Source organism: Elephas maximus, chromosome 1 (genome assembly GCF_024166365.1).
Source record: "Elephas maximus indicus isolate mEleMax1 chromosome 1, mEleMax1 primary haplotype, whole genome shotgun sequence".
In the NCBI taxonomy this organism is placed as follows: Eukaryota; Metazoa; Chordata; class Mammalia; order Proboscidea; family Elephantidae; genus Elephas; species Elephas maximus.
The window spans coordinates 13,358,493-13,382,252 of NC_064819.1; the positions used below are offsets into that span (position 1 = coordinate 13,358,493).

Sequence of the window (23,760 nt, forward strand, 5' to 3'; positions counted from 1 at the left end):
AGTCAATGATATGATATATAAATAAAAAGCAATGAGACTAATTCCACTTATCACACGTGCAAGTCAATTAAGGGTTTAAATCATAATTTTAGGGCACCTTTATGCCTACACGATGCTTTCCAATCATGTCAGTATATTTACCACTATATTTATCTCTATATATGTATTCTATGTTCATCAGTGATGTACTTATATAAAAAGTGGCAGCTTAGAGAAAGGGTACAAATGCTAGAAGCATCTGAAAAGTCTAGCAGTGGATTTAATCACTAAATTCACAGTTAATTAACCACAAGCTAGGTAGCCTGGATGAATTTAACATGTGGAGGAAAAAGGTTAAAAGATGGTAACTTCGAGTAGAGGTTATAGGTAAACTTATAAAACTGGCAGAAGGCCGAAGACAGCCAAGAAATTCTTATCAAGATTGTCAAATGCTACACTTAACTAAAAGTCACAGAAAATTTAACAAGGATGAACTTAAGGGTTTATGTGAAAATATTCTCTGAAGACCCCTAAAGATCAAAGAAATATTAAAACAGGAAATGGTAAGAACAGGAAAAAATATATTTTTGTAATCATTCAAATACCTATTATGTATTCAGCACCATGCTAACAGTTTTGGGGAACTAAAAATTATAAAATTTAGTCCCTGTTACCAAAGAGCTTACTATACTGTTAGAGGTACAAGACACAGGCATTCTATGTCATAAATATTTAAATAACAATCCAGATAAAAGTATAGGAATGCAGGCGTGGATGGATTGATGTGGGTATGAGTGGCTGAGATGGCCTTGTGGTCAAGCTGAATCTCAGGCCTGCCCTAACAAGCAGAAACAGGGAAGGGCATGAGCAGAGGCCAAATGGTGAGGGAGGACATGGTATGTCCATCCAGCACCTGGTGAGGAGCCTGGACTGGGGTTTCTGAAGAGGAGACAGGTAGGGTCAGTCATCCTGGGGAGGGTCTTAAATGATATCCTTACACAATTTTAAGTCCTGAAGTGTTTGTGAACATGATTTACATATTTCAATATTTAATCTGGAGCATGACTGGAAATGTATTTTCATAAGAAACTTCCAGAATTAGAGAAAGTCAGAACTGGAGAAATAGAGTATATAATTCCATAAGTGATAAGTGCAGCCCTGGTGGCACAACGCTTAAGCGCTCGGCTATGAACTGAAAGGTTGGTGGTTTGAACCTACTGACAGCTCTGTGGAAGAAAGAACTGGCAATCTGCTCCTGTAAAGATTACAGCCCAGGAAACCCTAGGGGGCAGTTCTTCTCTGTCCCACAGGGTTGCTATGAGTTGGGATCAACTTGACGGCACGCAACAACAGTACAGGCCAGAGGTTTTTAAAGTAGATCTGTGGATCTCTTGGGGGCGGGGGGTCTCTGAGACCCTTTCAGAGGATAAATCAAACTTGTCGTTGAGCTGATTCTGACTCATAGCGACCTTACAGGACAGAGTGGAGCTCCCCCAAAGGGTTTCCAAGGAGCGGCTGGCGGATTTGAACTGCTGACCTTTTCGTTAGCAGCTAAGTTGTCAAAACTCTTTTCATAATACTTCTAAGACGTTACCTGCCTATTTCATTGTGTTGACATTTGCAGTAACGGTACAAGAGTAACGGTGAGGAAAACTGCTGGCGTCAAAACGTTTAGAAAAGTGGCAAGGATAAGTACTTGATAAATATTTCTATTATACAGTTTTTTACCTGAAATATGGAGTAAAAAAGTACCATTCTAATACACCTTTTAATTGTATATTTCTGGTAAAAAATTGTATAACAATACACGGAGTCCTGGTGGCACAGTAGTTAAGAGATAAGACTGCTAATCAAAAGGTAGGCGGTTCGAATCCACCAGGTGCTCCTTGGAAACCCTATGGGGCAGTTCTACTCTATCCTATAGGGTCACTATTAGTTGGAATCAACTTGATGGCAACAGGTTTTGTAATGGATTGAATTGTGCCCCCCAAAATAGGTGTCAACTTGGTTAGGCCATGAGTGGCTGTCCTCCATTTTGTAATTTTCCTGTGTGTTATAAATCATAATCTCTGCCTGTAGTTAAAAAGGATTAGGGTGGGATGCGGCACTCTTGCTCAGGTCACATCCCTGATCCAATGTGAAGGCGGTTTCCCTGGGGTGTGGCCTGTGCCACCTTTTATTTTACCAGAGATAAAAGGAAAGGGAAGCAAGCAGAGAGTTGGGGGCCTCATACCACCAAGAAAGCAGTGCCGGGAGCAGAGCGCGTCCTTTGGACCTGGGGTCCCTATGCGGAGATGCTCCTAGACCAAGGGAAGGCTGATGTATCACTAGGACCTTCGTCCAGAGCCGACAGACTGAGAAAGCCTTTCCCTGCAGCCAGCACCCTGAATTCAGACTTCTAGCGTAATGGACTGTGAGAAAATTAACTTCTCTTTGTTAAAGCCGTCCACCTGTCGTATTTCTGTTCTAGCAGCACTAGATGACTAAGACAGGTTTGGTTTAGGTTTTTATTGTAATATACAAGAAAGACTATGGGAAATACAGCAAAATTCTCTAAAAATTAACCATGAAATCTACAAATTCTAGAGAAGAAGATTCATAAAGTAATCACAGCTAAGGGTATAAGAAAACAGGTTAAGTCTATCTCAAAATTATTTAAAAACAAGAACACAGATTTAGCATGGACTTTGGATTCAGAAAGCATTTACTGAATGTTTTCAAAACCAAAGCGCTTCTTTCACAGCTATAAGAAAAATATATCCTCAACTAACCATGATGGGACAAAGGGAACATATTCTTCTTCTCTTATGAAAAGCAAAATTACCAAAGTCAATATTAAAAAAATTTAATAAAGGAAAGCTACAAAGTATTGGTAGTTGTATTATAATAACCATGTAAAAACAATGGCATCTATAACTTCACTTAAGATCCAAAAGAAAAATACAGGCTAAGTGGAAAACTATTCAGGAGCCAAAGGCCTATCAGCCTATGTGAGAGGCAAGTCCAGGGAGTGGGTGGTGGTGACAAGCAGGGAGAGAGGAGCAAGGGGTGAAGAGCTTGCAGTGATGGTCAAATACTTCTTTTCAGAAGGTATTAGGAGCAGGACCAAGGTCCCTGGGGCCCTGACCAGATTATGGGCCAGGCAGAGTCATCCAAACAAGTCCTTGGGACATTGCCATTTCTGCCTCAGGCCTAAGACAGACATAGAAAACAAAGCAGGGAGTTTTGCAAAATCATCCCACAAAATAAACTGGCAGTGTGAGGTAAAAAACACTTAAAAGAGAAGAGGATATGGTGGTGTGCAAACTCTGCTGTCAACTATGTCAGCACATGGCAAAGAACTTCACATTCTGATTTCTGCAAGTCACTCCTATACTTCTGCGGGGCTTCCACTCCCAAATACCAGGAGTCCAGCACCGTCTGCTGCAGCCATAAACCAACAGAGAAAATAAACCAAAAAACCAAACCCACTGCCGTCAAGTCGATTCCGACTCATACCAACCCAACAGGACAGAGCAGAACTGCCCCATAGAGCTTCCAAGGAGTGCCCGGAGGATTTGAACGGCCAACCTCTTGGTTAGCAGCCATAGCACTTAACCACTACACCACCAGGGTTTCCGCAGAGAAATAGCTGTACTAAATCCCTGGGGCAGGGAGAAATGACAGCAGTGGCTTGGGTCTCAGTCCTAGGAAGGCTTCTTCTTGTAATCAGATTTGTACCTCTATCTGTTTCGTTAATAGAACAAGAACTTGTATGTAGGTCAGGAGGAAATGAAATCTTATATATAACCTATGCTTTTTACATACTCCGCATCAGGTCAGATGCTGTTTAAAGGCAAAAGAGGGAGTATAGTAGGAGGTTTGATGAGTAGGAAAAACATGGGTGAGAAGGCTGCTCACATATGTGAGTAAAACGTTATACTTCTCTTGAGTGAGTACAAATCTTAAAAAAAGTACCAGGGAGAGTCTAATCTGTGATCTTTTCTCAAGAGCAAATTTAAAAGTAGCATATTGACTTACCTGGAAAACATCTGTCTTGTTTTCAAATAGACGGACAAAATACTTATAGTCAGCATAAGCCCAGAACTGGGAATGATCATAATTTCTAAATGGTCCAGAACCATCAGACTGGTCACAGTTCCAGTTCAGAAACTCTTCGAGTGTAGCTTCCACGTAACTGCATGTAGTTTCAAACTGAGGAACTGCAATGCAAGAGAACCCAGCTTTAAATATACATTGAACACAGTTTCCAAATATGTTTTTTAAAGGAAGATAATTTCAACAATTTTAAAAAATGCTAACCATTGTTTAACAATAATTACAAATTAAATTAATGTTGTACTTCCTATATAATTAGAATCACTCGCCTCACAATACTCATGATTAAAGTAAAAACAGTTTTATTCTTAAATTAACGACTACTGTGCCTACACGACAGCACTGGGTTTCTGGGTTTGGGTGCCTAACCTAGTAATACAGGGAGTACTTTAGATTATCAATTCTCTAAGACCTTCTAGGGTGTGTGAGTTCAGAACTGTTTTCTTAATAATACTAAGAATACTACCTGCTTTTTCACCGATTCTCTCACAAATGTACAGCAGAGTTTCCCAGAGCTATATGACATGTGGTGATGTCACTGCTCTGAAGGCTAGTGGAGTATTCTCAGGTTTTAAAATGTTTTACTTTTAATTTTTAATATGGTATCTCTAGACATAACCCACATCAACAAAAGCTCATTGGGGGTACTCATTTTTTATGAGTGTAAAGGGGTCCGGAGACCAAAAAGTTTGAGAACTCCAGCTTTAGATAAGAAAGACACACACAAAAAAAACTGAAACCCAAAAAAGCTGCCTTTTGAAAATTTTGACTTTATACTGCACATGTATCACGTACAACTCCTCAGAATCATTAAGACGACAATAGCAATTTAAAGACTTGTTCATTTATCCATGGACTCATTTATTTCAGAATCATTTATCAAACACCTAATTTGTAATCACTGTGCTAAGGTGTGGAGACATAAAAGAAATAGACAATACTCTTGAGCTTAGACTATATTCAGAAAAAGATAAAGCCTTAGAGAATGTGAGGGACTGTATACCTACATGCAAAATGTTTTGGAATTCTTATAAGTGTCACAGACACTTAGGAAAAGGCAAAGACCTCCAGAGACGACAGAGAGCTTCAAGAGATCTATTATCTGTCTACAGTGGTTCCTTATTGTGAGTGTGACTCATTTATATAAGTGCTGTTCTTAAAAAATAGTCATAAAATAAGGTATTTGCAACTAGCAACATATTTTAAATACACAAAACACAAAATTCTTTCAAGAAAGGGTAAAGATCTAATGCATGAAAATCATTTAGAATGGTGCCTGACATATAGCGGATGCTTAGTAAATGGTCAGGTACTGGTTCTTCTCATTCATTCATATATTTATTCAGAGTCCTTTTAGTTGAATCAGTAAAATGAGGAGAAAGGTAATCTAATTCTTCTTTTGACAGATTTTATCTTTTCCCTCCATATTTGCCTATCCTACACTGGAGTATCCCAACCATATTTTCCCTTTCCCCTCAAGCCTCAGAATGGTGGAGAGGTGATAGAGGGTAGGGTGTACATCAAAGAGTCATCTTAACTCACTTACTTTATCAACTTCTCACTTGACTCTAAGAAGTGGGAGACTTTACTAGGGTATATTCATCTAAAAAATAAAAACTGCAAGTTCAATAACAATTGAAATCTGAAGTTCATTGTATACTTCCAAAAGTAAACTAAGAAACATGCTACATTCAAGGATGCCAACAGAAATAAAAAATACATAAGTCATTAGGAAAGAAACGTTACCATTACTTATAAGACCAGTTGCCTATTGACCTAGAAAACCCATAAGGAATAAACTAAAAAACTACCTAGACTAGGAAGTGGTTGGATACAAAATAAACATACAAAAAATAAATGGCTTTTATCTATGTACCTATCACAACCAGTTAGAAAACTAACATAGGGAAAACTATTCCCTTCCTAATAGCTATAAAAATTTTATAATACTTTAAGGGATGTTTGGGACCTATATAAAAACTATAAACCTTTATACTGAGAGACAAAATAGGCTTGATAAGTGAAGATACCATGTTCCTGTGTAGGAAGATAAAATTTATAACAATGTGAATTTTTTCAAATTAATTTATATAACTTAAAGAATTTTCATTTAAAATCTCAACAGGATTTTTTCACGTGAGCAGTTGGAATAATTCTATGGTTCCTTTAGAAGAATAAAATTCAATAATATCTAAGAAAATATTAAGAAAATGAGTATTAAAGGGAGATGAATTGTCCTTTCAAATATTAAAATATATACCAGTGTGAAAATAATTTTTAAAGTGTTTTACTGGCCCCCAAACTGATAGCTCAACATGTAGCCCAGAAACAGATGCTGGTATATATACTATATAGTAATATAATAAAGGTGGTCTCTAAAGTTGGTATAGTAAAAAAAAGATTATTTAGTAAACGGTACTAGAACAAAAAGTATTGTTATTTCCAGCGTAACTATTTAGGGACAATCAGGTGAATACCATATGCCAAAATAAATACAAAATAAGAGTAAAATGTAAAAAAGATATCATAAAACTATTAGAAGAAAATATTAGTGAATATTATTCTCTTCTCAGGAATAGGAATTTCTAAGCATAAAATCAATGAAAATAAAAATTTTAATAAAATATCCTTATTTAATTTGATATAAGCATATAGAAATATAAAACTAGCAAAATTAAATGGCAAACAATGAGCTGGAAAACATATCAATAACAAATACAGGATTTTAATATGAGACATTTCTTTAAAATTAAGAAAAAAATCTAAAACCTCAATAAGGAAAAAGGCAGAGAATGAACAATTAAGAAAAAAAAAGTACAAATGAGTAAAAAACATAGGAAAGCATGTTTAGCATCATCAGCAATCAAAAATTTTAATAAGAATATTGAGATACCTTTTTCACCTATCAGAAAAATTTATTTCTAAAAGCTAAATCTGTTTTGGCAAAGTACTGGCAAAAAAGCCCCTGTCATATGTTTTGAAAGGAGTGTAAATAGAAACCACCTTTCTGCAAAGGACTTGGCCAGAGGCATCAAAAGCCTTTTATTCTTAACCAGTGGGTCAAAGAAGAAATCAAGATCGAAACCAGAAAATACTTAGATGAACGAAAACGAAAATACAACACACCGAAACTTATGGATATAGTAAAAGCAATGGTCAGGGGAAAATTTATAGCCTACGTCAACGCCTACATTAAAAAAGGAAAAAGATCTCAAAGCAATAACCTAACTTTAAAACTTGAAGAACTTGAAAAATAAGAGCAAACTAAGCCCACATCTACCAGGAAGAAGAGAAAGAACAAAGATCAGAGTGAAGATAAATGAAATAGAGAATAGAAAAACAATAGAATCAGCGAAACCAGAAGTTGGTTCTTTAAAAAGACCAATAAAATTGAAAACCATTAGCTAGACTAAGAAAAAAGAGAGAAGACACAAATACCTAAAATCAGAAATGAAGGTGGGGACATTACTACTGATTCTACCGAAATTAAAAGAATTATAAGAGAATACCATGAACTACTGTACGCCAACAAATTAGATAACCTAGATGAAACGAACAAATTATTAGAAGTCCATAACCAACCAATTGCTGTTGAATTGATTCAGGCTCATGGCAACGTTACCTAAATTGACTCAAAAAGAAATGGAAAATCTCAACAGACCGGTAATAGGTGAAGGGTTTGGTCTTGGTGGTCAGGAAAGGATTCAGTGAGAAAATGACATTTGAAGTGAGATGTGAAGAAGAGGAATTAACTAGGGGAAGCTAGGGGAGGGTGAAATGAGAAGAGAGAGAAGACTGGCCAGATACAGGGAACCAAACCAAACTCACTGCCATCTAGTCGATTTGGACTCATAGCAGCCCTGTAAGACAGAGTAGAACTGCTCCACAGGGTTTCCAAGGACTGGCTAGTGGATTCCAACTACTGACCTTTTGGTTAGCAGCTGAGCTCTTAATCACTATGCCACCAGGGCTCTGAGGTAAGAAAAGCAAGACCGAGGAAATACAGAAACTGAAAAAAATACATGTTTAGCCTGAGACTGGGGAGACGAATAATGCTGCTGAGACATATAGAGCCTTCTACCCTACAACAAAAATTTGGTCCTGAGGGTAATTAGAAGCTATTTAGAGGTTTTGTGCAGGTTAAAAAAAAAAAAAGATTAGATTTTTTTTTTTTTTTAATGTCTCTGGTTTCAGTATGAAAAATAGCCTGCATGGGTAGGCCAAGGGGGCGGGGGGTGGGGGGAAGGGTAGACAGACCAGGGCTACTGCATGTTTGGAGGCCAGAAGAGAGCACAGTAACACTGATTAGACGGTGGCCTTGGAGAAGAACAGACTTGCGTGGACACTAGATATTTAGGAGGTATGTCACCAAGTCACAAGACACCGCTCAAGAGAGGCAACCAGAAGACTCAGAGGTTTCTAGTGTGAGCAGTTTCACTGAACTGCCCCGATGATAACGTTCTCATCCTTTGGCCCAGTAATCCTCTTCCTAAGAAGCTATCCTAGAGAAATAATCAGAAACTTAGACAAGATTTGTTTTCAAAGCTGTTCTCTATAATCTTATTTATAAAGTTAGAAAGTTTTAAATTTAAAATTTCTAAGTAATCTAAATAATCAATATAGGAAAACTTTAATGAACTATGATACTGGCGTGTAAGAGGAGCTGCTCAGAATACGTTAAGCAAAAAAAGCACGCTGTGAAAATTAACACTTTATTTTTAAAATACAAAATAAGTTTGTAGGGACATATATCAAAGTGTAGCTAGTGGTTATCTCTGGGTAGCAGGACCAGGTGTTCTTAAATTACTTTGAGTCTTTTCGTATTTTCAATTTTCTCTATAATGAGGAAGCCATACTCTCGTTTTTTAATTATTTCTGTTTTTTAATAACATTTCCCAAGCACTTACTATGTGCTGGGCGGTACTGTTTTAAATGCTTTGTGCATATGAATACATTTAATCTGGAAAACATTTCTAAAATAAACCCAACCCAGTGTCGTCGAGAACAGTAATTTCTTCAAGGTCTCACAGTAAGCTGAAATTTGACTCCAGAATCAGCTCTCTTTTAGCACCAACCTATACTGCTTGGGGGGAGGGGTATTTTGTTTACGGCCAGAGAAATAACTTTAAAAAGAACAAATGATCAAAACAACCCACAGAACGGGAGAAAATATTTGCAAATCAATATTCAATATTTTTTTGATAAAGATAAGGGTCTAGCACCTAGAATATATAAAAGAATTAAAAATAACTCAACAACAAAAGACAACAGAGTTTTAAAAAGGGCAAAGGATTTGAACAGACATTCAAATGGCCAATAAGCACATGAAAAGACACTTAGCACCATTAGTCATTGTTGTTAAGCCCCATCAAGTCAGTTCCAGCTCACAGCAACCCTGTGTACAACAGAATGAAAACACTGCCTAGTCCTGTGCCATCCTCACAATCATTGCTTTGTTTGAGCCCACTGCTGTAGCCACTGTGTCAATCCAACTCACTGAGGGTCTTCCTCTTTTTCAATGACCCTCTACTTTACCAAGCATGATGTCCTTCTCCAGGGACTGATCCCTCCAGACAACATGCTCAAAGTACATGAGACCAAGTTTCACCATCCTCACTTCTAAGGAGTATTCTGGCTGTACTTCTTTCAAGACAGATTTGTTCATTCTTCTGGCAATCCATGGTATAATCAATATTCTTCGCCAACACCATAATTCAAAGGCATCAATTCTTCTTCAGTCTTCCTTACTCACGGTTCACATAACAGAATGGAATGTTGCCTGGTCCTGTGCTACCTTCACAGGTTTCAGTTCAGGTGGACAATAATCTGTTCTGATCTACAGGGTTCTCACTGGCTAATTTTTGGATGTAGATCACCAGGCTTTTTCTTCCTAGTCTGTCTTAGTCTGGAAGCTTCACTGAAACCTGTCCCCATGAGTGACTCTGCAAGTATTTGAAATATCAGTGGCATAGCTTCCAGCATTACAGCAACATGCAAGACATTGTAGTACAACAAACTGATGGGTATAGTATGACACACTACGATGGCTATAAGTTAAAAAATGGAAAATAAAAAGTGTTCGGGAGGATGTGGAGAAAGTGAAACCCTCATGTACTGCTGGGAGGAACGTAAAATGGTGCAGCTGCTTTGGGAAACAGTTTGGCAGCTCCTCAAAAGGCTAAACAGGAAGTTGCTATATGACCAGCAACTCTACTCCTAGGGATATACCCAAGAGAACTGAAAATATACATTCACGCTGAGAGAGAGCACCCACAGTGTTGTACTAAAACCCTGTTTCCTTTGCTGGCTTCCCGGCCCCCCAGCTTTGCATCTGAATTCTGCTTTTGCTTGGAGGTTATATGTAAACCCCACTGCACCTGCGTAGTATGGTTAAGAATGTTGTTGATGTAACCTGTATGAACTCCCTACTTGTAAATCCCCTTCAAAGTAACTTCCCTGCCCATCCTTGGCGAGCAGTCTTGGCAGCAGCTCCAACTGACTCCTTTCCTTGTACAACAAAATAAAGGTGCCTTTCCTGCTTTCCCACATGGGTCTCTTGTTTATTGGCCAATATGAGTCATGCCAAGCAAGAACCTGGGGTTTCTACCCGGTAACGTTTCTGGCAAGCTAGCCAGGAGCCATCTGCTCGGTTCCTGAGGTAGATCAGAAAACAGACTGGCCCTGACATCTGGCACCACCAGGAGATTTCTCCTGGAGACCCTGGAGCAGCTCTGAAAGCTGATCCCCCCAAGACCCAAATGATGGCTTAGATGGGAGACACGAAATGCTCTTGGGTTGTTTGGTAAGTACCTAGGTAAGGCCTCAAGAGTCCAAAGAAGTGGGAGAAATTGACCATTGAAGGGATTAGGCATCAGGTTATTTTGGAAGTAACAACGTAATTCCTAGGAAAGGCCTTAGAAGAATCCCAAGAGGTGGGAGGAATTAAAGGCTCAGGTACCTGTTAAGTTGGCGTACTGGATTAGGTTGTGCGAGTGTGTAAGTGTGTATATCCAGAGAATGGAGAATGTCCAAGGGATCCCAGCGTGCAGCCTGCTAAGATGCATCCTTAAGAACTGGGAACAGAGACTCAGACAGACATGACGCTGGGAGCTTGCTTGTCCCTTTCCTACTTTTGTCTCTCTAAATACATGCCAAATAAAACCCTTCTTTTTGTTTTACTATACTTTGTGGTGTTTTCACCCTACAAGAGTTAATGGTGTGGTTGTTGCAGGGATTCTCAAACCATGAATCCAGTCAATCTCAAGGAGCCTCGGACTGCGGAGCAGAGGCGGACAAAAAGAGAGGTCCTATCTTCTGGACCCGAGCATTCACACGCCACATTCCTTTGACAGCAACGGGGTGAGTGCTCTCAGAAAACAAACCTTTGCTTATTCTTTTTTGCTCTTTTTCTCATGTTTTCTTAAGTTCTGTTCAGCATATTTGTTTGAAAAACCAGTTGTTTGATTAAAGACAATCTTAGCTTTTTGCTTGATCGTTTGTTTAAGAGTGGTATCTAGCAACTCTTGGTGAACTGCAGTTTAGGTCCGGATTCAAGCATATGAAACATTAAAGAGGTAATTCTATTTTCAAAGAGCTTTGAGTCACTATCAGCTTCAAAAATTTGGGTACGGGTCAACCAGTAAAAGCCATTAGGGTGGTCGGTGGCACTTATCATAAGTGTTCAAGACTCCTGTGACAGGATAAGGTGGTCACGAGACAGGCTAGGGCACTCGGCTGCCTGTCACCAGCAAGCAAACTCTCAGACAATGAAGGTACACACTGGTCTAAGTAGAACACTGTCCAAAGCCCACGGTGTTCCTCGTTAAGTTTCTTTTTGTGACTCAGAGAAAACCTGGAAAACAGTGCTCTGTTTTGCCACATTTGCAGGGGAAGGTAGCAGCTCCTGACCCGTGTTATGAAATCTGCAGGGAGAAGTGGTAGCTCATGACCTGTTTTATAAAATTCCCAGGGAGAAGTGGTAGCTCCTGACCTGCTTTATGATACAGTTTCTCAGTAAAGAATCACAGTGTTAAAGTCATCAGTAGCTGCTTTACTTTCCACCAGGAAGAACTAGTATATTTAAGGTCTAAAATAAGAGGCTAGGTCTCCAGCCAGCAGAGTGAATAAAGTTCAAAAAAGAAGGAAACCAAAAGCTTGAACCTTAGACCTTCATATCTTTGATAAATAAGCCTGTATTCCCCCCTGCTCTTCTGAGGCACTGGTTTGGGGTTGATATTTAAAAACGCTATAAACCGAGTACACTAGAAATACTTCAGAATTTCAGTGACCACTTTGGGATAATGAGCTTTCGTTCGTGTTATCTTTTCTCTTTGGGTAACTGTTGCTTGAAGCTCAGGTTTTGTCAAAAGGTCTAATATTCCTCCATCTGAGGTTCTGGCAAATTAATAAGTTTTCTCTAGAACCTGTTTTTCTCTGTTGTATTGAGCTGATCTTACCAAAAATTCTATATACACTTTAAGACAGGATCCCCGTATCCTTGTTCTCTGTGGTATTGGTCAGTGAGTTTATGTGGTCTTTCTGTCTCCTTTTGTTCTGAGAGCTTGCTTCTGGTCTACACCGCTGTGTCTAAGTTTCTGTCTTGCATCAGGTTGGAGGCTACGGCTGAGAATTGCTGTTTGAAAGAACCTCAGTTCTTTCCTCATCCAAGAAAAACTGTGTCTTGTGTCTGTCTTATGATTTAGACTTTTAGTAGCTATGTTGAAAAGCTTTATGTTTAAGTCAATTGTAAAAGCAGGGCCTTTCTAAGTAACTTCAGCTAGATATTACATGAAATGTGTTTTACTTAAAGAAAAAGGCTAATTTTGTCTTAAAGTAAAACTAACAGTTCCAGAGTATGAAAAAGAGGCATAGGACAAGCCTACAAAAAAACTGCTCTAGCAGTTGGTATTTACTGGGTAGATAAAAGGTTGTGATAAAGAGAAAGCAAAACTGCCTTCTAAGAGAATAGTTTTTACTATTAGAAATTAGTTCTCTTTTCCCTTTCAAAATGCCTAGATCAATTTACACATAGGTAAACGAATTGGGATGAACCTGCCCCCCAGCCCCCAATCTTGCTAGCCAAGAATGGATGGATTTATTTACAAAATTGCTGAAGAGGTTTGGTATTTACTGGTAGACAAGCTTTCAAAATGCCTATAGATCAATTTAAATATATGTAAATGAATCAGAATGGTCTAATCTTGTCTTATACCACGAGTCGAAAACAGGAAGGGTGGGGCAACATCAGGCCTCCTCCGTCCCCAGTCTCCAGGGTCATACAGCTCCAGGAAGTTACTACAGTTAACAGAAATTGGGTGGAGCCCAATCCTAAAAGAACTATAAACAAGTTCTCTCTATTGTAGGGGAATTTTAAGAAGCCAAAAAATAGAAATCACAATGAGACACACGTGAAATGGCCTGGGAAAATGTTTTCAACCCTAGCTAGACACTTAAGGTTATATCCATATCAGTGAATTCGGTCAGTTAAGCAGAGACTCTGTGATTTCCAAAGCTATTGATAAAATCTTTAAGGGCTAAAATTAGACTGGGAAAATAGTAAAAGCTGAATGAAAACAGAATGTTTAAACAGACTTTCTTTCAACAACAATTATGTTTTACAGTATACAGGCTTAAAATAATTTCTAAGACCTTTTAGGTAACTTACTGATGTTAAATTGAATTAATAGATAATTTGTCATAATTTACGCTTATACACTTTCGCTTTTTATGCCACAAAAGAAAGGACATATATATGTATATCTGGGTCTGCTATGAGTGTGTTCCTTTTTGCCATTTAAAGGGCGTAACAGGATTAACGGGATAAAAGGTATACAACAAAGGCAACTTTTAAGAGGTTTATTAAAAAGAAATTTACTTGATATGGTCAAGTTTTATCTGTCTGACTAAAGTTGATGGTTTAATTTATGAGATTTTTTAGGAGCTTTAACGTTAAATAATATATAAAACAAAGAACTGAGTTTCTTGCTGTTAAAATAACAAAATTTTCTTTGATTTCTGAGTTGAAGGGTTAATTTATTCTTTGTGTAATCTGCCTCAAAGACAAAGGTTTGGTCTCTCATTAGAATAAGGTTTCTTAGTTGAAAACCAAGCCACATGACTTTAGGAAAAAAAAAGCTAAGGTTTTTACCTTTAAGATCTTTAGTTAAATAACTTAATTTCTCAGTGACCTATAATAAACTCCTGACAACTCTGAAACTTCATGGAAAACCACAAAAAATTTTTATATAGAGAAAGTGCTATAAAGTTTCATTTAATAAATTACACAGAACGTGTTGTCAAAATCAAGAGAAACGCCTGATTCTCTTGGGGTTAAAATTTATGTTAGTATTTCCTCTTGCGTTTTTGCCTAATATTAGACAGCAAATGCATAATATTATGCCATAATTTTATTATTTCTTAATTACTAATTTGGTCACAACTTTATCAAAGCCAATGGTTTGATTGTAGAATTCATACCACTTACCCATGAAGTTTTTTTTTTTAATTACTATTCAGGTATTTAGAGACTTGATAATCTTGGTATATTCTTGGCATATCCTGATGATATGGTAGTATGTGCCAAGATTATTATGTATCATATCTGAAGCTATTTTTAAAATTTCAAAATATTTAAATAATCTTAAATTTTTAATTTAAGTTTTAAAATAATTTCAAATTTAAAATATTTAAAAATATGGTTAATGGTTATATTTAGAAATATTTTTATCTAAAGTTTTTTTTTAACTGATTTTATTTGGCCTTTACGTTATGCTTATAATTAATTTCTCTCAGGTCTTTCACTATAAGAGTATTATTTTTATAAATTAATCATGGCCATATTACATTTTGTCATCTGCAGATAAGTTTTTACTTTGTTGATTTGCTGAAAACGTTTAACCAAAATATCTCAGCAAAAAGATGGACTATACTGGACTGGAGAAAAGGACTGTGACTAGACTGAATAAAATTTCCAGAACTCCTGTGCCGAAGCCGGCAGGTTCACAGATTGCAGGTGATCCTGAATCACGTGGAACAGAAATGAACTACATGAGACTGAGTAAATGAAAGGAAACTATGGGTTTTATGTGGGGATACTGCTGATGTTTTAAAGTCCTACTTTCTGGATATAAGAAACCATTTTCCTTTCTCCCAAATCATCTAACTAATGGGTTTACATATTGTAATTCTTAAAAGTTCTTGGTGGTAATCTTAGTAAAATTGTAACTATCATAACCTGAGATGTGTCTGAAATTCGAGCCATGATCTTACAAATCAGAACAGCATTAGATTTCCTATTAGTTCTCCCGAGGAGCTGATTGTGCCTTAACAGACAGATGTTGCTGCGTTTATATTAACACTCAGTCTGAGGTCTGCAGAATGGAGTTGTCGCTGAGGCACATGAAAAGCCATTACTGATTCTGCTTATGTGCAGACGAACACCTCAAGAGATTTCTTTCCTTGGTTCAAAGACCTTAGGGTCATGGTTTCACTGGTTATTTCAGACAACTGGCCTAATATTACTGTTACCGTTTCTATTCTACCTCCTAGTTACCTCTTGTTGCACTTGGGTAAATAACACAAGACAAGTAGAACAAGATATATATAGAATTAGGCAACGAGCTACTTGATTACATGCTGTAACACCCTTACAAACACCGTATTTATTTGCCTGGTTACCATCAGGAATAAGTACATGGGCTAGATCACTACAGCAAGGAACAATAATATTCTTAGTCTGCATCCTAGTATTAGGCACGTTAAACTTATCTTCTATTGTCTTACACATTTAAAAGGCAAAAGAAGGCCTTATGCTAAAATGTTGATGTACATTGAGTCTGCTCACTTTGGCAAAGGGATTGATGAGAACATAACTCTTACTTAAGACCCTGGTGAAGAACCAGATGGTATCTGGTGGAAAACCAACACCTTGTGTTTAAAGAACCTGCCACGGCCGCCATCTAAGGGCTCAACTAAGTCCAGGTATTAATCATCAATGTGCTACCTCCAAGCTCTGATCAAAAGAAAAGAATGATTTAGGAGATAATACTGGAGCCATATCCCCTATCCTTGAGCATAGAGAATGTGACCCAGTTGAAGCTGGACTCACAAAGACTCAAAAGACATATCAATTAGGCCCTGAGGTATAAAGACAATAGCTAAGAGAATAAAAATCTTTTAGGGAAATAGTCACATAAACAGGGCATAAAAGCCACTCTTTTTCTTTTAATATTTAGTAAATAGTTATAAACCAACAAGAGGTCAGTAGCCACAACGAAAGGCCTAGGTCCAGTATTTATGCCCCTCCCCGAAATTATGCAAAACAATTCCAAGCCGAGCTATAGCTCAAAATGGACACTGGTCTCGAATGACCAATGTCCCAAAAGAAATGAGAGGAGTGAGACAGAGCCCCCACAGTATTGTATTAAAAACCCTGTTTCCTTTGCTGGGCTTCCCCACCCCCCAGCTTTGCATTTGAATCCTGCTTTTGCTTGCAGGTTATAGGTAAACCCCATTGCACCCACGTAATATGATTAAGAATGTTGCTGATGTGACTTGTATGAACTCTCCACTTGTAAACCCCTTTAATAGTAACCTGCCTGCCTGCCCGCCCTTGGCGAGCAGTCTTGGCAGCAGTAAGCACCGACTGACTCCATTTCCTTGTACAATGAAATAAAGGCACCTTTCCTGCTCTCCCACCTTGGTCTCTCATTTATTGGCCAATATGAGTCATGTCAAACAAGAACCTGGGGTCTCCACCCTGTTACAACACAAAAACTTGTACACAAACATTCACAGCAGCATTGTTCACAATAGCTGCAAAGTGGAAACAACCCACATGACCATCAACTGATGAATCGGCAAATGAAATGTGGTATATCCATACAGTGGACTATGACTCAGCCATAAAAAGGATGTGGTGATAGATGCTGTGATATGGATGAACCCTGGAAACATCACGCTAAGTAAAAGAAGCCAGACACAAAAGGCTCCGTGCTGTACAACGCTATTTATGTAAGATGTCCAGAATAGGCAAATGTGTAGTGAGGAAAAGCAGATTAGAGGTTGCCAGGAGCAGGGAGGAGGGGGCAATGAAGAGTGACTGCTTAAGAGGTATGGGACTTCTTTATGGGGTGTTGAGAATGTTCTGGAACTAGACAGAGGTGATGGTTACACAACACTGTGAATATACTAAAAACCACTGAATGGCACACTTTAAAGGTGGCTATAACGGTACATTTTACGTTACATAAATTTTACTTCAATAAAAAGAACAAATAATCACCTGTACTAAAAAACTCAGAGCAGTCTCTCTCAGCTGCAGAGATTTCTCTTACGTTCCTTTTCCTTTAAGTATTAACCTGAAAATGTCAAATTACTATGCCTGATCTATAAAATGGGATCGTAATAAGTGCTGTCATGAGAAGGTTTTGAAAGGAGCCCTGGTGGTTCAACAGTTAAGCCCTCGGCTAACCAGAAGACGGGCAGTTGAAACCCACCCAATGGCTTAAAGTGGGAGAAGGATCTGGTGGCCTGCTCCAGTAAAGATCAGAGCCCAGAGAGCCCTATGGGGCAGTTCTACTCTGTTATATAGGGTCTCTATGAGTCAAAACTGACTTGATGGCACCTGAAAACAATAAGGTTGTAAGAAGACTAAGAGTAAACAAAGCCCTGGTGGTGCAGGGGATAAGAGCTTGGCTGCTAACCAAAAGGGCTGGCAGTTCAAATCCACGAGGTGCTCCTTGGAAACCCTATGGGACAGTTCCTATAGGGTTGCTATGAGTCGGAATAAACTCAGCGGCAACGGGTTTTTTGGTTATGACAGTAAATACATGTAAAGTGCTCAGAACAGTGCCTGACACAATACCTCTCAAAAAATGTTCCCCATTAGCAGTCGTATTGGATTTGGAGCCTAATTAGGATGTGAAAAAAAAATTACAATTCCTGTTTCTTTCCAAGTTAGTGTCTAACAGACCCTGCAGTGAGTGGCGGGTTTATGTGACTAAAATAAAAAAAGGAAGAAGCATGAGATGATTTTTGTTACTGCTGACCTAGCATTTAATGTTAGAACGCAGTAAACATTTCAGTCCGTGATTCGTATGAGATGCTGAAGAGTTTCAGTATATTAATCCCGCTACACCTATCATGAGGGGTGTCTGGGTGGTGCAAACTGTTAAGCTCTGAAAAGCTGGCAGTTCAAGTCCACCCAGAGGAACCTCGGAAAAAAGGCCGGGCAATCTGCTTCCAAAAGGTCACAGCCACGAAAACCCCGTGGAGGGCAAGTCTACTTTGAAACACACAGGGTTGCTGTGAGTTGGAATCGACTGAACAGCAACTGGTTGATGGAAGTGCAAGTGGGTTCTAGAGACCAAAACCTGAACAATTCTTTGAGATATGCTACAGACCAACACGAGAGAGAGAGAAACGGAGAAGCCGGAAGGGAGCCTGGGTAATTTTCTAGTTTCTCTTGAATCATTAACAGATATCATAGAGCAACTTCACCACAGTGCTTAAAACACTCAATGTCTAGACTACTAAGCTTACCCATATTTAAATACAAGTTAAACATATATTCTGCAGTTAGACAACCTCTAGGGTATGGAGTCTTTTGATTCGTTACAGCACTGTTTTTTTCCTGTATATTAACTCCACTTTAGAGTTGACAGTAACTGCTTTATCTCACTATATGTCAAAGACATGAAATGTTAGAAGTTTTCAGGGAAGACGAGGGAAAAGGCAAAATCGAGTTACTTAAGAGAACGAAAAAAGCAGGTTTGCGTATGTTTCATGTTTTGTGCAATGCAAATACGGGTCAGGCAGCTGACAAGGCGGAGGAATAAAATTACAACCAAGACTAAGCATCATAAATAGCACCTGAAGCCACAAATAAAAAGACACATTCTACATGAGTCAGAAGTAGAAGGGACTATTAGATTAGCATTTTTTTTTCAATAATGTGGGAATATCAATAATAGCACATGAAAAAATATCTAGGAGTTCCTGGGCTGGGCAAATGGTTAAGCATTTGATTGCTAAGAGAAGGTCTGATGGTTTGAACTCACCCAGAAGACCCTCAGAACAAATATTAAATATCTACCATATTCAATGCTGTTGTTGTTAGATGCCATCGAGTAGACTGACTCATGGCAACCTCATGTGTGCAGGATAGAACCACTCCATAGGGTTTTCAAGGCTGTGACCTTTCACAAGAAGATCACCAGGCCTGTCTTCTGAGGCACCTCTGGGTGAGTTCAACCCATCAACCTTTCGGCCAGTAGTTGAGTCCTTAACTGTTTGCACAATGTCTAGAAATGTGCATATATAACACATGAACAGATACATAAACAAATACATATTGTAAACTATAGACCAGTTAGTCTTAAAAACAAACCAACCAACCCTTAGGCTAAACTGGCCTTCTGAAACTTCCAATAAAATTTTCATCTTCGTAGAGTGAATGGTCAAATAAAAAAAAAACGATTAGAAATAAAGGATTCTCTAGAGATAGGGAAACCACTGCTGAGAAGGTAGGAAAGCTATTGAGGAGACATTATTCTGGCTACCTATAGTCCTACCTGTATCTGTGTTCCTCCTTCCCATTCTGAATCGTATCTGCTTTCCATGAAGGACCTCGGAAAGGTGTTTGGCATTCCAGTGTCGTGCTGGCCAATCAAAGACCATGTTACAGAAGATTGCAGGTTGTTGTAAAGACATTATAATTTCTTTTGCTTTCTCTGGTGTGAAAGGTTTAACACGTTCACCTAGGGAGGGAAATAAAAGCAACAGATAGACAACTATAAAATTATTTCGTATAATCTGAAGGAAAAAAAAGCTAATATCGTTTGTCTTATGGTCAATCTTTCTATGAAATTGCCTCGCATTTACACTTCATTTTTCCTGTTTATGTAACATTTGGCTTTAAAGGGCTAGAATTCTTAAATAATTCTTCTCATATTAAATTTTAAATGTCAGTAAATACAATTTTCAATGTTAAAACTGAAGCTTTAGTGGAAAAAGTTTTCCAATTACTTCTATAAATCTTAAATGATGCAAAAAATTGAAAATATGATCTCCTAAATAGAAGTTTACGTGTGAAACGCTGAAGGGAACTACTCTAGAACAACTCAAGTTGCTGGAGTTAGCAACAATTCTACTTGGTACATCACATGTTTAAGCCAAAAAAGAGGCACATGAAAGAATGAACACAGCAGTCAGTCTGGGAGGAGGAAGTTATTTTTACTTCAAGATTTAAAAAGATAAAAGATGTGTTAAGGTGGAATTGATGTTAATCTTAGGTTTCAAATGGATCTACAAACGCCGTAACTTTCTGGGGAAATGCTTAAATAAATTTCACAGAACCATGAAATGTTAACCCTGGGTGGGAGAGTAAAGACTATAACATAACCCACTGCCATCGAGTCGATTCCGACTCACAGCGACCCTATAAGTAAAGAGTAGAATTCCTTAAATAAAAAAGCAGGTTTAAATTTCACTTTAAAGACATCTTAAGACAGAAGGCTCTTTGCGCTGGGGCGGGGGGAGGGCGGTTAAAAATGCTTCATACTCAGACTCCTACCACATATGTTTATGAACCTCAAGAACAATCAATTAAACCTCCATTTCAGTTACGTAATCTGTAATCACTGAAAAATTAAGAAAAGGCCATAAATAACACAGATTTTTCCACCACCCAACTGTCTTCTATATTTTCTGGTAAAAGGAAACGGGATGGGAGAGGAATTCATTGAGGAACTTGAGTAATTTGTGCTGGTCTAAATGAAAGACTTGTATTTTTTAAGAAAGTGAAAATTAAAAAAAAATCAATTTGGCCTCCTTTCTCAGACAGGAAGTGCAAAACCTTGGAATCTTTTTCAAAGCCCTAGGTGAAGGTAGACAGGTTCTAACCCCTCTACCGTAAACATGTGAGAATACTCTGTTACCTTCAGACACAGCCACTGCTCCCAAGTGAGGAGCAAATCAGTTCTGAAGCTTTGAGGGAAAGGACAGGTGGAAGAATTGGAGAATATACAGAGTGAAGAACACAGAAAACCAAAACCCGGTGTCACTGAGTCGATTCCAACTCATAGCGACAATATAGGACAGAGCAGAACTGCCCTGCAGGATTTCCAAGGAGCGGCTGGTGGATTCAAACTGCCAACCTTTTGTTTAGCAGCCATAGCTCTTAATCACTGCACCGCCAGGGCTGCTACTGGGTCACTATAGGGTTACCATGAGTCAGAAACGACTCGATTGAGTCTTTTGCAGATGTAGGGATGGAGTGAACGAATGTATTTTGCAAGTGGATGGCCGTGATTTGGGAATTCAGAGGGCAGAGTATAGTGAACTGAATTGTGTCCCATAAAAAATATGCCTACCTGAGCCTCAAAATGTGACCTTCTTTGGAATAAGGGTCTTTGAAGATGTAATTAAGGTAAGAATTTCAAGATGATATCATGTTGGATCAGGGTAGGCCCTAAATCCAATCACAAGTGTCCTGGCAAGAGACAAAACCAAAAACCTGTTGCCGTGGAGTCAATTCCGACTCACAGCAACCCTACAGGACAGGGCAGAACTGCCCCATACAGTTTCCAAGGACCAGGTGGCGGATTCGAACAGCCAACATTTTGGTAAGCAGCTGAATGCTTAACCATTGCACCACCAGGCCTCCAGAAAAGGAGAAAGCACAGAGATACAAGGGGAAAAAGACCATGAGGATGGAGGCAGAGATTGGAATGATGCTTCTATAAGCCAAGGAACGCCAAGGATTGTTGAAAGCCACCAGAAGATCAAAAACTTGGGAGCAGCATGGAATGGATTCTCCCTCAAGCCTCCAGAAAGAACTAATCCTGCCAACACCTTGATTTCAGACTTCTGGCCTCCAGGCTGTAAAAGAAGAAACTTCTTTTGCTTAAGCCACCAAACTTGTTACAACAGTCCTAGGAAACTAACGCACCAGGCTACAAACCTAAGCACGAGGTTATCCAGATTGTAAGGCACCAAATCTTCCCAGACTTGGAATTCCTGGATTCACATGTATGAAAATGAGCAAGGTGCATTTCTAATATCTTTTTTAAGTTTTTTTAAACTATGATAAAGCTATACTATAGTCATGATATACTTTCCTGTTGGTTGCATATAAATTGGAACCCTCCTTTTGGGAAGGAACTAGAAAAATTAAGCAGAAGTCTCAAAGAACTACCCATTATCCCAGTAACTTTTGTTATAGGACTATGCTCTAACAAAACAATTAATCATAAGTTATATATATATACGTTTTATACATACGCATACACGTACACACAAAATTTCCACTACCGTAAATGTTATTAGGTGGGGCCAGTCCCTAGAGAACAACATCATGCTTGGTAGAGTAGAGAGTCAGTGAAGAAGAGGAAGGCCCTCATCGAGATGGACTGTCAACAGTGACTGCAACAATGGGCTCAAGTATAATGACTGTGAGGATGGCACAGAACGGGGCAGTGTTTCGTTCTGTTTTACATAGGGTCGCTATGAGTTGGAACCGAGTCAAGGACATCTAACAACAACAACATATTGCAACACCAAAAATATAAACATCCTAACATCCAAAAGCAGAAAAATATTTACTAATTAAACCATACCAAACCCAGTGCTGTCGAGTCAATTCCGACTCATAGCAACCCTACCGGACAGAGTAGAACTGCCCCATAGAGTTTCCAAGGAGTGCCTGGCAGATTTGAACTGCCGACCCTTTGGTTTGCAGCCGTAGCACTTAGCCACTATGCCACCAGGATTTCCATTTACTAAATTATTATGTAACAGTTCCATGATACAGTACATCCATTAAAACAAATATAATGGCTATAAAGAAATGTGTAGAGACATGGGATAGGAAGGGTGGGCAGGGAGTGGAACTGCCTAAGAAAGCTATAGTGATAGCCAAGCAAAAAGTGTTATAATGTGGCCCTGAACAACAAGGGTGGCAGCGAGGGAGGCAGAGCTGGTAGAAATAGAGAAATACTAACAGAATAATGTCAAAGAACATTACAACCAAAGAGATGTGGGGTAGGAGGCAGATGTAGCTGTTAAGACTGGGGTTTCCAGACTTGGTGACTTGCCATAAGGAAAAAAGGAAGTCAGGAGCAACAGCTAGTCCTTGGTGGGAAGACTTTGCTTTAAAAATTATCATCATTACAATACTATATATTCACTTGTATAACACTTTACTGTTTATACATCGAAAGTGCTCGTCAGATACTATCAGAAACTTGGGAAATGTGCAGAGAAAGTATTTTATTCCCATGATTCAAGGGAAGAAATGGAGACTCAGATGTCAGACGTCAACATACCAGTGATGAACTAGTTATCAAGTCCCCTGAGTCCAAGTCCAGTGATCTCCGTACTGCACAATTCTGTTTCCAGGGAATTAAAACTGTGCGACTTAAACTAGGACTGAAAACTCATAGAAGAGTTAATATAACCTGAAAAGATAAGTAGGTTCAGAAAAGCTTTAGACTGACTCAAAGATGACAAATTCATGCGTCTTGTTAGGGAAAGAGGAAGGTTTTGGGGTGTGTCGGGGGCAGTTATATCTGCAGTAGAGACTGCTAGCTGCCTACCTACCCAATACCTATTCTCTTCTTCCTTACTAACACAACTCTGGGCAACAGGCATAAAAGGAAAATAACATTTCCCAGTCTCCTTTGC

At 38.7% G+C, this 23,760-nt stretch overlaps 1 protein-coding gene across 1 annotated transcript in view; it reads right to left on the bottom strand.

Moving 5' to 3' along the window:
• Positions 1 to 23,760, bottom strand: part of HSPBAP1 (HSPB1 associated protein 1) — a 76,423-nt gene that overhangs the window by 38,641 nt on the left and 14,022 nt on the right. The window contains exons 2-3 of the mRNA XM_049878135.1: positions 19,650 to 19,835; positions 4,000 to 4,181 (exon numbers count right to left, since the gene is read on the bottom strand). Coding sequence (XP_049734092.1) covers positions 4,000 to 4,181; positions 19,650 to 19,835 — 368 coding nt within the window. The remainder of the gene's footprint in view (positions 1 to 3,999; positions 4,182 to 19,649; positions 19,836 to 23,760) is intronic.